We start from the raw sequence: 16,269 nt of genomic DNA, 5'->3' as shown, positions 1-16,269 counted from the left end.
ATGAATTGATCCTACTAACAGGTGCTGTCTGTGTATCCAAACCCCACAGACCTTCACTGTTGTCCAAAAACTATTAAAAACACATCAGTCAGCCACACTGTTGCACTGGCTGACACATTATTTTATGATGATGAACACGGGCAGTGCAGTTTATTTTGAGTTGATTCCACATCCTGTTGTTGTAAATACTCAGTAGAGCAGGAAATAAAAATAGGGCTTTAGGAAATTACCGACCCTTTTTTATAAATTGAAGTATATACTCAGATCCTGTTTTTAAATACTTGTGTTTTAAAAAAAGACCAAATGGGCTTTAGACTGTGAGCCACAGGCTAGCTGTGGAAGTCTGAAAATAGAGAGAAATGCATGCTTGGTTTTGGGTTTCTCTTGGAAAATAACAAAAATATGAAATATCACCAGGTTACCCATTTAAGAAGGTATCCATTCTTGTTGGTGTTATTGCTCTTTCATACTTCACAGGAGGATTTCAGTTTTGAGCCTGTATTGTGCTTTGATGGATTTTCCTCCTGGCAACATCGTTAGGGGAATACTGACGTCTCAATCCATGTTCAACACTAACATGGTACATTCAGTTATCTCACAGATATCTGCCCACTCTCTGAGCACATAAGGCACGGAAGTTGAAATGTGACTAAGGCTGAAAATAGCAGAGCACCCAGGTTTAATTTCCTCATGTCATTTGTTCTGGCCTGATCCTAAGAGGGTGAGAGCAGGGTCGTGGTTAAATATTATCCCTCTGGGGTGGGTGGGGGGGCAACAGTGTTGCTACGGTAGGCCACCAATTGAACCAATAAATCGGCCATCAGCAATTGTTTCTATTTATTTTTTTTGAGAGGGGGCGATTTTTGTCAAAATATTTCTGCTAATTTAACGGTCTGCCTCTGAAGAAGTAAGAGTGAGCTGTTCAGTTTCCATCGAGGGGTTGAGGATAAATATTATGGTGGTGTGTGCTGCTCTTGATTATAATAAGTCCTGGGGTTAATAGGGCACAGACACACAGGCGCGCATGCACGCACGCATGCACGCACACACTGACGTGTCAAAAAACTCTTGTATGCTCAATTTATAGTTGCCAATTTTACCATTCAATTTCATAGTGGTTAAGCTTTTGAACATCAACACACAAGCACACATGTACACACACACATAACTATGCAAACACACAGGCAACAAGGATTCGCTCATTCACGCCGGGTTTAGCTGGATGACAATAAAAATGAGGGTAAAACACAAACATGCACGGGAGATGACCTCTAGTGTGGCGCGATAGCATCTGCCGCTGTTGAAAGATACACTGAGAAAGAGAGGTGGAGAGCCAGAGTGGGAGGACAAAAGATGGGAGACAGGAGTCAGACACGAAGAAGGAGTGGCAGCGAGAGACAAGAGCAGAGAGAGGCTAATATAGCCCAAGCCATCAAACAGAAAGGTCACGTTCAGGAAGAGGCTCTGAGTGTGTCTGTCTGCATTTGTGTGAGCTGTGTTAATGTGTTTATTTGTTTGTTGGGCTTTGTGTGTGTGTGTGTGTGTGTGTGTGTGTGTGTGTGTGTGTGTGTGTGTGTGTGTGTGTGTGTGTGTGTGTGTGTGTGTGTGTGTGCGTGCGTGTGCATTGTCTCCTGTGTGAACTCCAGGCTGGCTGGGTTTAAGTCTGAGCTGACAGAGGTATGTGGGATGGACTAAGCCCAGATATCTGTTGCACAGACAGACACGCACACACAGCTGTGGAGTCATGCACCTCCACAATGACACACACGCACACATAGGAAGAACAAAAAGAGGTAGATATTATAGAATGACAGAAGACACCACAGAAACAGGAGAGAGATGGAGTAGGCATCATAGAGAGACACCAGCAGGAAAAACAGATGGAAAGAAATTCAAAACTTGTTGTTTGCATTAAAACCACCGGAACACAATCCTTCTGTCTTTTTGCTGCAATAAGACCACATCTAGCTTAGCAACACATGATATCCCAGACAGGGGAGCGCAGAGCCGAAGCTGTCGCCTTCATTAAAGCCTCTGCAATTTTAGGTCATAAGATGTTTCTTGTGCTGAAACAAAGACCCCATTTAGACCTGTTATTAAAATGTGATCTGTACCCAGACACGTTATCCGGATAAGGAAAAATGCATGTTAGTACAAGGTGTAAATCACAGTGTGATTGCATCTGTCTGACCACATCTGGAGGTAGTCTGGATTGCATTGTGCTCAGATCGTAGGCCGGCGTAAATGCAATCCGTACACTGTGCTGGCATTGCTACACAATGAAACAGATACAGATTTTAGCTAACATAAAACATAGTTGTTGCTTAAAATTAGATAACAAGCAAGTGAGAATGCTGAAAGAGACACACCTCTAATTATGTGCCTGTTTGGTGCCATGAAAGAGAAGGATGCATTATTCAACAGAGCTGGGTGAAAGATGAAAGCAATACAGGTGGTAAATGAATGGCATACAGTAAGAAATAACTGCGTTGCACTTATCTGTGCTGCTGATCTGCTGTTAACAAGGCATATCATTTATCTAGTCACAGAGTAGCCTTCATGGTGGCGCTGCAACACACTGGGACAAACTGACACAATATTTTTTAGACAAAGAAAAGAATAACAATGCATTGCCTTTGCCAAATTTGCAAGAGGAACAAGAAATTATTAAGAATTGGTCACACACAGCGTTTGACAGAGTTTACAAAGTGTCTGCGAACTGGCCAACTCACAAATTGATGTTTTTAAGAGAGTCTGGGGCTGATTTGCCACCACCCCTACTTAATGACACGCAGATTTGGCTCTGGAGGACAGAGATCGGATCTCAATGAGGGTAACGAGAACGCAGTAAAAAATACCAGGTGTAAATACAGAAGCAAGATCGGATCATTTATCATCTGGATAACATTTTCGGATACAGGTCGCATTTTAGTACCAGGTGTAAATGAGGTCAGAATAGTCAATTTATGGATCAGTACAGTCAAATGAAAATTAATTCACAACTACAGTATTACCCTGTTTGAACACCTCAGTTGTGAATAGTTCCTGCTTTTCTTCAACTTATTTGATAGTAAACTGATTTCTATCTGATCTATTTGGACTTCTGGCTGTTTGTTGGCCAAAACTAGATCACATTGGGATTTAGAAACTCCTGACGGGCATTTTTCAATGTTTTCTGACTTTCTGGACCAAAAGATTTATCGCGAAATCAGATTGTTAGTTGCTCTGCTGGAGATTTCAGTCTTATAAACACATATTTCAGAAAATAACTAGTTTGAAATATATTTTTCATCCATGTGGAATCAGTCTAGAATTATTTGTGCATTTGGGTTCTTGACAACAAGCCACTTCATTAAAATAATGGTTAGACCATCAATTTGTCTCCGCTCCTCAGGATTTTCAGATAGACTCAATAGTAGCATATTTTACAGCGAAGAGAATGGTGCCTGTGGGACAAAAACTGATCATATAGCATAAACATGACTGTGACCTCAACAAATGGGGAAAGGGCATCGCGAGCCAGACGACCTCTGTGAAGACAAGCTCCCCCCAAACACACCATCAGATATCTTAGACACTTAGTTATTGGTTTCATGTGCAGGGATTTCTATAATCTTCAGCGTCTGTGGGCCTAGTAGCATACAGCTGATATTACTTTGCGTGCATGCAAGTGTGTGCGTCTGTGTGTGTGTGTGTGTGTGTGTGTGTGTTTTTGACAAGGCTAATTGCGTCAGGGCTGTCTGAGAGTGCTGTCGGCTCCCGAGTCATTACCGGGAAAGACAGATGTTTTAGAACTCAGCACACCGCATTCGTAAGTGCACACATAGACACACAAACATAACATTACGTACTGTACCTAGGAAAGCAATGAGGTGACGCCTAAATCAGGTTTTATGTGAAAAGCACTGATTCATTTCCCACCACTAAAAAGCCAGCTCCATTTTCCAGCCCAGCCCAATATTGAACATGACCCTACACTAAATATCTGGCTAAACGTCACTGGGTTTAACACCACGACCTCCACGCTACAGTGTGTTTTTATAGCACTGCATTATACGAAATGTCTAAATTTGTGTTTGAATTGAGTCCAAAATGAACAATGTGTATTTGTGTGAGTGACAAAGTGCTTGTTTTGTACGTATTGTGGCAGCCATATTCAGCAGGCTGTGTTCTCTCTCTCTGTGTCCCTGATGTGTTTTCCATGTGTGCTGGAAAGACAAACACAGCTGCACTTGAATGACACTCAAATGCTTCTGGGATTCAGAATGCATGTGTGTGTGTGTGTGTGTGTGTGTGTGTGTGTGTGTGTGTGTGTGTGTGTGTGTGTGTGCGTGTGTGTGTAAGTTGGGTTGGGGGTGTCTGTGTGTAAGGGTGTGTGTTCTTTTGGATCATTTCAGTGAAAAGCCTGTTGAAGCTACTCTTGCTCGGTGTAACTACCCCTCACTCTACCCCTGGAACTAACCACCACAACTCACTGCTTCACCTTTTGCGTGTGTGCACATCTTCACGTGTGTGTGTGCATGTGAGCTTGCAATGCATGCATTCCTTAGCGAGGCATGAAGCCCTAAGTGGTATTTCTGAGCAGCTATGCTTGCTACAAAATGGTTTGTCGGTTTCGTCAACCCTGACTGGTCTGGAATGATCTCTTTACACTCTCCCCCTTTACTGTATACTCCTCCATTCAAAAACATGTATACATATACACATAACATACACACATGCGCGCACACAGACTGCAGGGAGTCCCCGGACGAGATGAGACAGGCTGTGAGCTTCAAATGACCCCGAAAACAGAACTGCTGCTGAGTGATAAATGAGACAAATACACGCTGGCGCTCTCTCCCTCTCCCTTTCTTTCAGTCTTGCTCTCCCTCATTAACACAACACAAATGGAGCCATCTCCTCTCTCTCCTCTCCTCCCATCTCCACGCATAAATCTTGCCATCTCTAACACTTGGCACCGCTGATAAATTTTAATTTTCTTCAAGCTCTTTCTTTTTCTCGAGCTTTTTACTACCTATCAGAAAGGAAAACAGTTTTCGCTCCCCATCAGCACAGATGTCAGAAACTCTGGATGCATTAAAACTGGAGTAATTGAGCATAAAACGGCCTGATTTTCTATTATTTCTAGGATTTTGTAATGGGCCTGACAGAACTACGGCATAATGACCTACCAGTCAAACAAAAAGACAGTTTTGTCTGTCATGTACACTCTTACAGACATCGTGCAGATCTTATTTTCAGTCAGCTTATGCGGCAATGTGTGATGCATGTGCTTAACAAGTTAAAACTCTGGAGTCATACATAGTGGACGCATTACCAGCTACCAGTGCATTAAAGCATGTGGGCATGTGTATATGCTGTCGAAGTAATGTGTAGATTTATGGTTTACTGCATCAGTTTTGTCACAAAACAAAAAGGTACAGGTGCAAACATGTATTCAAACAGTGGACTGAACTGAAGTTTTATTGGCAGGTAATGTTGGATCAACAGCGTATTGATGTGAAGTCAGTGTGACAGAGGGGTGAATCAAACAGAGGTTGTTTACCACACTGATCCCTTGATTCCCACACAATCCGTTCCTCCTGGTCAGCACATTTCACAAAAGTCACGGCGGAAAAAGACAAAGCCAGTGAGATACTTTTATTGATCTGTCGTTTTACTCCAGTGCTGTTGTCTCTTCAGATGTCCTGGACTCACCCTCTCTCCTCTGATTCTCTCTTGCTCTTTCACCATCTCCAACTGTCTGTCCGAGCTCACAAGTTCAGCTCTGAGAGACCTTTCATCTAGTGTACTCAAAGGAACGTAGTAGTCCATTCTCCTGCAGCTACACTGCAGTATGTGCATGTGCTTTTTGAGTCCGTACTGTTAGTCCGTCTATTAGTGTCACCGTCATGCAGAAACTAGATGAGAGTATGACTCTCTGCTGTCTTGCTCTTGTCCACCTTTCACCTCTTCACAGCGAGCTCAAGCTTGGGTCCGATTGTTAACATCCGGCAGAGTAAAATCCAGTCATCTGTCCCTTCATCTTTTTATCTATATCTGTCCATTCATCGTTTCATTTTGGCTACTTATTAAGGTCCAGTCACAAAGTGGTACAGCGAAATTCATCAGTATTCAGTCATCATTGTTGCTGACCAGCTAGCTGCTATCACACTAGCTAGCCAAACCTAGCGCAATTCAGTCACAAAAGCCTCTTTCTGTTTTCTTTGCACACATTTACTGTCTCCAGGCATTGCATTCTCAGGATTGGACACCATTTCATTCAATAACGAGGGGATAAAAGCTCTCTAAACTAGTCGCAAGCTTGGTCGCTAATGGGACAATGAGTTCATACAGTTTTTTCAAAGACATAATTAGATCCTGTCTGCAAACCATTCCTCTTTTGTGTAGCAGTTTACACTCCAACAAAGGAGGTTAAATAAAACAGTGCAACACAGCTAATAAGCTACAAAAGCTTCCTCCATTTTGGGCTCTCTGCTCCCTCAAAGGTCTGCACTGTTAACATGGTTTGCTGTGGGTCAAGAGCGTAAATTCAGCTGTAGAAGTTTCCCAAAGTTGAACTTGATATAAAACATTTGTTCAGATTTACCTCAGCCCCTGTGAGCAAATTTATTGATTTTGCAGCAATTTATTGCTGTTAACAATGCTTGTGTGATCAATTCTGGTTCATAGTGACAGCAGACTGAGTGGAGCAACATACATATCAATCTCCACCTCCTCTGAACGACTTAGTTGTTGGGACGGGAGCAACAAAAGACTTGGAAAGTTGTGGAATGCTCCAAAAACACCTGTTTGGAACATTCCACAGGTAAACAGATTCTTTGGTAACAGGTGATGGTATCATGATTGGGTGTAAAAGGGGCATCCTGGAGAGGCTCAGTTGTTTACAAGCAGGGGTGGAGCGAGGTTCACCACTTTGTGAACACAATTCTTTTGGAGTCACGGTTGTACATTTCTTGTGAAGAACACCACAGTCTCTAACATAAGTCTCTATCATAAGCAGCCCAGAAGGATCTCACAATACAGGCTGAAATGAGCCGAGAAAACAGATGCATCGCTCTTTGCTTGACCTCTCACTGGAAACCAGTCTGCTATGGAAGTCCCTAATCAGGAGCTTGATGATTCACACAACACAGCTTCCAGTCAACGGGTACACATAAACCTGTGACAGTCTCGTAATATTGCAATTAAAATATTAAATTAAAGCAACAGGATGGATTCTTTTGCATGAGCTCTATAAGTTCAAGCTCGAGTTTTGCTTTCATTTTAGGGCAATTACAGGGTTGTGGCTCACAGTAGTGGACTCTCGGCTGATCCCCAGTTGGTCTGATAATGGAGAAACACACACACACACACACACACACACACACACACACACACACACACACACACACACACACACACACTCTTCCGACCATTTCCCATCCTGATGTGATGAAGTCTGGCCGGAAACAGCCATTTCCCTGAATGTTCCCATCTCTCCTCCGGCATACTCCCTCATCCCTGATTCATTGCCAATAAATCACAGAGCGAAAGAGAAAAAGAACAAGAGAGACACAGCAAGTAAGAAAAAAGTGCAAGAGAGAAAGAGGAGGGGAGAAGGAAGGGGAGACGGCAGTATAAACCAGGAGACGGTGCACGGGAGATGAGGGAACAGAGATGAAGGAAAACCAGATGTGTGATGTGTCCTCGTCAAGTTCAAATTGCCAAATACGGATGATTGCACTTTGTGGCGACGTCTCATCAAAGAAAACAACAACAACACAGATGTCATAAAAACACCATTACTAAGGGGAAATGCTTTATTTCATGGGCACTGGTCAAAATCTAAACAAACACAAAGAGAGGAGGGGGTAGATCACAAAAGGAAAGCAGACAAGACTGTTGGATAATTTACCACTCATACTTTCTTATCAGGGTCACCAATTTATTACAACTTATGTTGGCAAAACACAGATCAGGATTAAATTCAGTTTTTTTTTTTTTTTGAAGTTTCACAAATAAGCACAGACTGAAACTATTTCCACGTTGCTCTCCTGCCTTGTTATCCCATCCTCCACTTACAGAAACCTATTATGGCAGAGTAATGTAGTGTATGCCACCTGCAAACCCCACCCAACTGAAGAGTCTCTTTGATCATGCCCTCCCAGCTGTATACCCTCCCACAGGGGCTCCAGTTACCACTTCTACCTCCCTGTCAAACCATCGCACCTAAGCACAACACAAGGGATTTCAGTCACCACTCGAACTTGGTTAATTTCATTGTGAGTTTACATTATGTCCTAAAGTAGAACTTGGCATCTGTGTCCTTGTGGCAAACCTCCTCTTTGTTATTTTACCTCAGAGGCCTTAGCTTGACAGCAGGAGAGTTAAAACCCTCCCTGATCCAGTCTGGACAGGGGCCTTTATTTCACGTTGTCCACATCTGCCTCTCCCCTTATTTCCTTCTGCCTCTCTACTATTGGCTAAAATGAAGGCATAAAATGCTTTAAGAAATACTCTGGAAAATAATAAGATAGCCACACCCAACATATTGGTAATGTTTCCTCTAGAGTGAAACCATTAGACTGAGTTGACTGAGAGGGTTTAGTACGTTAAATTAAGATGTATGTATTCATTCTTAACCGTGGAAACAATGGTCGATGTGGGTCAGTCTCAAAGATGTTAAAGAGCTAATCTGAATCCCTTAAACATGTTATCATGTGACAAAATTTCTATACTTAGGTTGTGTGATGAGCTATCTCCACGATAATAGAGAAATTTTCATCCATCTAGGAAGACCGTGACATGTGGCTGGAAGCTCTGGACCTTGAGGTAAGGATCAATGTGAAGATTCTCAGTCATCCAGGTCATAGTTTAGAAATGCAGAGTCAAAATCCACTTTGACTTAGCACTAGATATACACTGAGTCAAACTTTTTTGTTCACAACTGAACTAAACCTTTGTAAAATCTCCAAGTTGTCATTTCTGAATACTTAAAATTGACCTCCAGTATGTATAAAACTGACCAGCCTTAGTCAGGCAACCTATTATTTTCACTTTTAAAGATCAGATATTGTAAAGTTGCCTCCTGACCTGACAAATCTGACTTAAACTGAACCCTATCACATTTGACAGATGACTCTGTGCAGTCTGATGACAGCCTGTTCCTCCAACATTTACTCAGCCACAAACCTGGTGGAACATGTTTTCACAGTAACCTGTACCATCGACCAAGAAGGTGCAGATGGCCATGTAGGTGCAAATGAGGTGACAAAGTGAGACTGAGATGGAGGCTGACTCATGGTCCACCTATCCTGCTGCATCTGTGAAGTTACAGTGGTGCACAGAATGATGTCCCTGATCTGAGATACATTAGACTCTGAGTGTGTGTTTATAATCATATGTTGCTGTTTTGGCCTATAGAATTAATATTACAAAGATTGATAACATTAGGTGCCAGTCAAACAATCTCCAAAGGAATAATACAATATAAATCATGTTTTTGGCGATTCATATCCATAAAAATAACTGTGATTAGTTTGGTGGACCCAAAAATTGTGCAGGCTGTGATTCAGAGAGATGAGCACTGTAAAGTTTAAAATAGCGTGGTGCAGAACAATTTCTGCAGGAATGACAAGAATTCAGGATTACACCATTTCCCGGATTTGTTTATCCAGAGGAAGAGCTATGTAAACACTTTCTATATACAGGACCTTATCACATCTGCACCAAAGGTGCGAGGATGTGTGTCACACTGTATCAAACATATTGTATTCTAGTGCAGAAACGTAAAATAGAACTACACTAATCTGAGGATTGGAGGTCATTTAGCCCAACACCAGAACTTTAAATCAGCAGGCGAAAACACGATGTCAATTTTAACCATGCATGTGTACGACTTAAAACAATGTTATGTTGGAACTGCTGCATCTGTCAGCCATTAAGCTCATTCTGCTGGCCATTGTTCCATGAACTGAGAGTACTGAACATACGGTCTGGCAAAGCTGCACTTTGAGGTCTCAGCAAAGGTTTAGGTATGTTGTAATAGCTATTGATCATCTTACAGGCATTTTACCAGTTGGTCAATGTAAAACCCAGATCAATTACAACTTACAGGCATCTTAAAAGAGCAGAGGAGCATGTGGTTCCCAGGAAAGTTGGCCAAGGTCTTGCGCTATTCTCAGTTCTTTTCCCCTACAGGGTTTCCTGTCCTGATCAGCAGGGGCAGACGGACCCTCTCATTACGGAGACCGCAGATGAAAATGAGAGCAAAATGAGGCCCATTACCATGCGGGCGTGACTAATATCCCTCTGCAGACCTCTCCACACACACTGGACACACGCACGCTCATCACACGCACACACGCAAGTTACACTTGCACACAAAAACAGTCAGACACACGCACTAAGATGCGCGTGAATCAATAATGTAACAGAAACAAAGACAAGAGGAAGTTGGTAATAAACTTTGGCCGTATTAAATGGACCAGTTCTTGGGCTGCTCTGTGGGGGGTGTCTGCCTCTCTCCACTGAGTGCATCTATAGGTTTTTGAGTGTGTGTATATTCCCTAATCATCCATGATGTCATTAGTGCTAAATGGGACCCTGCCTCAGCCCAATTCCTGCCCACTAAAAGTCCTAGCTTCTCAATTCCCTCCCTGGCCTTCTCTGTTGGTCTCTTGCTAACCACTCTTACATCATCTGACCAGTCCTGTGATATTTCATCTCTCGTGTGCTTCTCTCATCTCTGCAAATATCCACTCTGCTCTTCATTTCCTCAAATGCCTGCAACAGATTCATTACCTTACTGGAATTCATAATCATCAACTTCTAACCCACAGCCAGTCTCGCTCTCGCTTCAATCCTCAAATCCTCTCTTATGGGTTTCTCTTTTCTCTTCTGCTCTACTTTTCTACCTTGTCTTCATCTCTTTCTCTTAGTCGTTCCATCACCTATTTATTCTCATTCCCGAAGAATCCTCTGCTCTTTCCTTCCCTTTATATTTTTCCACCCAAGTGCATAATTTTGTGGCTTGAATACATGTTTCCATTCCAATTTGAATTGATCTAAAAGACAACCACAGAGAATAGATAATGCCCTGCAGTGGCGTCTCGTGTTGTTTTTATATTTCACTCTCGTTGCTCTATACTCCAGTTGTAACTTTATCTCTGATACATCCCAACTTTTTCTTCCCCTTCTACCTTCCTGTCTCCTGTGTCTTAACCGCCTTTCCTCCTTTTCCGATTGGGTCTACTGAGTGATTTATAGTCTTACAACAGGCTAGTAGGCGCAAGGAAGAGAGAGGGAAGAGAGGTAGATGAAGAGAGGAGGGGCCGAGCAGAAATTGGGCTGTTCGGCGTTTGAAGTACATGAAGGAGTAATATAAAATACACCTGGTCCATCCATGGGGCACTCTCTGTACACAGAAACAAAGGGAGGGGAGGGAGACGTAGTGCAGGAGAGAGGCGAGGGCCGGGCCACAGGGGAAGAGAGGTGGATGGAAAAGGGGGGGAGGGTCCACTTCGTGTTTCCTTTCAGGATGGCTTTTATGGTGTAACTTCAAACGCTGACCTCCCACACCCCCACCCCGACATCCCCCCTTTCCCTCGCTCCATCCATCCGTCCATTCGTCCCTCCCTCCTCTTTCTCGCTATTGTGTATGGCCAAGTGGACAGTAATTGGCTATTCTTTCATGAGGCTGATTTCAGCACCCTTTGCCCCCCACAGGAAGAGGCCCTTTTTGCTGCCCCTTAGAATTAAGTGCATTTGTGTGTATGTGTGTGTGTACATTGTAAATATGCCAGACGGTAGGTATCAGGTGGTTGAAGGGGGCTGCACTGGCCGCAGACCCTATACAGGCATTTCATTCACTGTGCGCTCCAAATTACAACACAGGAATTGGAGGTAATCTAATCCAGAAGTCATGCTCAGACACAAGGTTTTATGAAATACTCTGGATTTCAGCTGCAGCTTAAACACGTATATCTTTACTTATGAATAAAGCTTACATTACATCTGTTGAAAGCTGCGGTACGAAGTGTTGAAGGGAAACTCAAAGCCTTAAAAGTCACTGGATATAAACAATATTCTTGTGACTGAATGAGCGTTTATTTTTCCTTCCAAAATTTCATTGAAAGACACCCAGGAGCACTTACCTAACTTATTCATGCCATGAAATGTACCATAGAAAAAGATGGGAGGCTTTGCCAATGTTTCCTACAGCCTGAGCATATTACGAGTGATATATGAAAGCTGCTCTCGTCTTGCTAATGACTTCTGGCCCTCTGTGGCTTATAGATCAGTGTGCGTTCATTGATGGTACAGGCGTGTGTGCAAGTGTGTGTGTCAATTAGTGGGTGGAAGGAATTAGCCATCCCGAGAGAGCCCTAATTAACACTACACCCTGAGGCAAATCCATCTTTTTGGGATATTTTGTATGGCATTTTGAGCAAGTTATTCAGCAACTAACGATCATTTTCATTGTCGATTAATCTGGAACATATTTTCTCGATTAATCAATTAGTTGTTTGGCTTATAAAAAGTCAGAAAATGATGAAAAACATTAATCAATGTTTCACAAAGGCCAAGATGAAGTCCTCAAATGTCTTGCTTTGTCCACAACCCAAAGATAATTAGTCGTAAAGGAACGAGAAACCAGTAAATACATTTAAGGAGCTGGAATGAGAGAATTTGGATTTTTTTTTTTTTTTTTTTAAATTACTGAAACCAATTAACTGATTATCAAATAGTTGACATCTTAATCTATTTAGTCGTTAACAGTATGAACTGAAAGTCTTGGGAGACAGAGAGGGATGCAACAAAGGTTCAAGGCCAGATTCAAACCCAGAATGTCGAGGCTGAACGGTTCCAACCCCCTCCAGACAAACACAAACACCATCCCACACACACGCACTGGCCATGGCCACACACACGCACACACACACACAAACAGTGGTGGATATGTGATGTATACAAGCTCTTAAAAGGTTAAATACGTGGACGATGACACAACATAAACACAGACTTAAACAAGTACAGGGCAGTCTGGCCTCACAGACACAACACATAAACAGAACTGCGGATAATTGTGTTGTCAGACACACGAATATACTGTTCAGCTCAAGAATCACAGCCACTTTAAGAGAGCAGAAGTCCCATATAGATAGGAACATAGAGGTTTCCACAAGAGAAAAAGGACACCTCCAAGAGTTAGAAGTTGAGCGGAGGGAAGGTAGCTATAGCTCTTAATACGGTATAGTGCCTCCTACCTCTTTGTAGTTCACCTTGGGCTCTATTCTCTTCCGCTTTCTGCCCTTCCCCTGATGACTCTGACTGAGGAGAATCCATTTTACAACCTGCAAGAGGGAGGACGGGGGGGTGAGGTGGTGAAGGCGGGAAAAAGAAGAGAGGGCAGAGGTAGAGACAGACAAAAAAGTGGCATTGTTTTGAGTGAACGGGATGAGACAGCGTGAAGGAGAAACCGAGAAAGAGCAGAGAAGTAATCAGAGAGGTGTAATGATGACAGAGGGAGAGGGGAGAAAGGAAAGGGTGTGAGAGAAAGAGTGAGTGGTCACATCCAATAGCAGAAAGTAAATATAAGCAGACTTAAGGCGCACTTTTCATCTCTCAAGTGGAAAGGCACACAGGCATATACATACACGCACTCTCAGAGAACCACTAGCATGCCAACCGAGTGCAAAGTCGTCTCACGAATGTAAAACAGTCTATAGCTCCTTCTCTTTCTTTCTCTCTCTCTTACACACATGCATTAATTCCAACCTTTCAGCGCTCACTTGTGCTCCATATATAACCAACACAAACGGCCAGCTGAGACAAAAGAGTAATAGTGAAAGTATGTTGCTGTGACGGAGCCTGGAGCGCCGCAACTCCCTCCACCATAGATCTCCATTAAACAGCCAATCACTGTCAAGGCCAAACTCTATCTCCTCTCCTCCGCCTCAGTTTGTCTCAGAATAAAAACAGTCGTAATACACTTTGAAAGAAAAGTGAGGTTTCCAAACAATTAAACAGCACATAAAGTGGACAAGTTACTTCTAAGATGCAAAAATCACTCAAGCATTCTTTGTGTTTTAAGGCATTTTTAACATATCCGACAAATATTCTCTTTAGGTCAGATTCGGATTTATTTACACAGACAGATGAATGCGAGAATTGGAAAAAGACAGACAAAGCAATTAAGAACAACACAGGAGCGATATGGGAAATCTGATCGGCAGCACAGAATGACACGCAACAGATGTACAGCGCTGTGTGCCGCACTTCACTCAGAGACAGACAGAGGGAGAGACTGAAGCAGGGAGCAAATGAGCAAAAAGAGAGGCAGATGGAGTGCAAGAGAGGTGGAGATAAGAGATGGTATCAAACATTGTGAAACAGAGCGTGTAAATGAGACAGAGCAGAGAAAAACAGAGAGGAAGCAGTACCAAGAAACAGTGGCAGAAACACTGAGTGAAGAAAAGGGAGTGATGAGAATCAGATGACAATCATATCAAGCGGTCTAAGGTGCAATATTTCAAATGTGAGAGCTTGCCCCAGAGTCTGTGCTGCCACTCCCCGAAGACCAGAAGAAGAGACTGGAAAAGAGAGAAGAGAAGGAGAGAGGAGTGCTTACCTCTGCTTTGACTTCTTCCACCAGCCTCGCCTGTGACCACACGGCGCTCCTTTCATACAGCCACTGAACGACAGAGAAGAAGGGAAAGCAGTGAGCCGGGGGCAAGTGATCGGGACAGAGTGGAATGCTTTGCAGAGGCAGAGAGAGAGAGAGGGAGAGAGAGAGGGAGGGAGAGAGAGAGAGAGAGAGAGAGAGAGAGAGCAAAGCAGGAAGGGGAGGGAGAGCGGAGAGGTGGGAGGAGAGGGAGGAGGTGGGAGCGCGATCACTTGTTCCTCTGACGGAAACTCGCGAATTGACTCCGGAGGATGAGAGAAAGGACGAAGAGTGGAGGAGGAGGAGGAGGAGGAGGAGGAGGAGGAGGAGGAAGAAGAAAAAAAATCACCTCAAGAACTAGCAACTATAGGATGGACAGTCACCTCAGTCCTCTGCACATCCACTCCTCCAACATTACACACACACACACACACACACACACACACACACACACACACACACACACACACACACACACACACACACACACACACACACACACACACACACACACACAAGTAGAGTCATACATGCAAACACACACCCACGCACAGAGAGCAGCTAGTAGGCACAAACACACAGCACTTACTCTCTAACCTTATTAAGGCTTTCAGCAGAGCCACTGCTCGAGTGATGTGAATCACATATCAGAGCGATGACGGTAAGGGTTGTGTGTATGTGTGTGTGTGTGTGTGGGGGGGGGGGGGGGGTAAAATAAGGAGACAGACAAGATGTTTGTAATGTCACATCACACACAGACAAGAGAACCGCAGCGGAAGGACATCATATTCATACAGTCTAGGATACACACTCCACATATGTCCCAGCACACACATGCACAGCGATTGAGCTATGAGCGTTACCATAGCCACACACAAAGTTAAATACTAACTGCATGCCTGAGTACTTCTCTGTGTATTATGCAGGTACTCCAGCAGAAATAGCATAAAGGTGTGTGTAGAAGCCAAGGATGGAGAGAGAGGCAGACACAGAGAGGCACAGAGAGAGGGAGGTGTTAGAGTGGGCTGTATAGAATCTAGTGAGTGTTGAAGCAGTAAATTAGCATTGTGTAACAGGATACCACACATAGCTCTTTTGCTGCCTAGATCCCCACTACTGTTCCCTGAATAGCAAAGCTTTTGTCTACCTCAAACTCTCTCTCCGTCCCGCGCCCCCGTCCGTGTTGTGTCTCTCTAGTGAATCAATATCGGATCGCATGTCAAAGTTAAGAAGTTGCACCTCTCACTCATAAACACGCACGAGAAGCAAACAAATCACATCCCTCAATCAGTTTAAAAGTTAGAGTTTGTTTTTTTTTTTTTCCAACAATTTGGTGAGTGTTTTTATTTTAATTATTTTTTGCTTGACTTGACTCTTTTAATCCCAGAAACGATGACAGATAATAATAATACAAATTCAAAAACAATACCTTTTTGATACCCTGCTTTAAGTGAAGAAACATTTTTTAATTTAAAAAATGTAAGAAAATGTTTCATCAGATAAATGAGACAAACACATCACATTCAACAATGTTTAATGCTGCCTTTACTCAATACTTGATAAACTTCTGTATAAAAAATATCTAATATTCCATATTTGAATCAAATAATCTCATCAAA

General features: G+C 43.0%; 1 protein-coding gene across 2 annotated transcripts in view; it reads right to left on the bottom strand.

Moving 5' to 3' along the window:
• Window positions 1–16,269, bottom strand: part of aopep (aminopeptidase O (putative)) — a 75,830-nt gene that overhangs the window by 23,230 nt on the left and 36,331 nt on the right. Inside the window, exons 13-14 of one of the 2 annotated variants that reach the window (XM_070965126.1) lie at window positions 14,618–14,680; window positions 13,254–13,340 (exon numbers count right to left, since the gene is read on the bottom strand). In XM_070965126.1, coding sequence (XP_070821227.1) covers window positions 13,254–13,340; window positions 14,618–14,680 — 150 coding nt within the window. Of the gene's footprint in view, window positions 1–13,253; window positions 13,341–14,142; window positions 14,294–14,617; window positions 14,681–16,269 lie in introns of those variants that run through there. The other variant, XM_070965127.1, reaches the window with a different exon arrangement.

The sequence above is a fragment of the Chaetodon trifascialis genome, chromosome 6 (genome assembly GCF_039877785.1).
Source record: "Chaetodon trifascialis isolate fChaTrf1 chromosome 6, fChaTrf1.hap1, whole genome shotgun sequence".
Lineage (NCBI taxonomy): Eukaryota > Metazoa > Chordata > Actinopteri > Chaetodontiformes > Chaetodontidae > Chaetodon > Chaetodon trifascialis.
The sequence above is the reverse complement of the archived record's forward strand: the minus strand, read 5'-3'. Positions and strand labels throughout refer to the sequence as shown.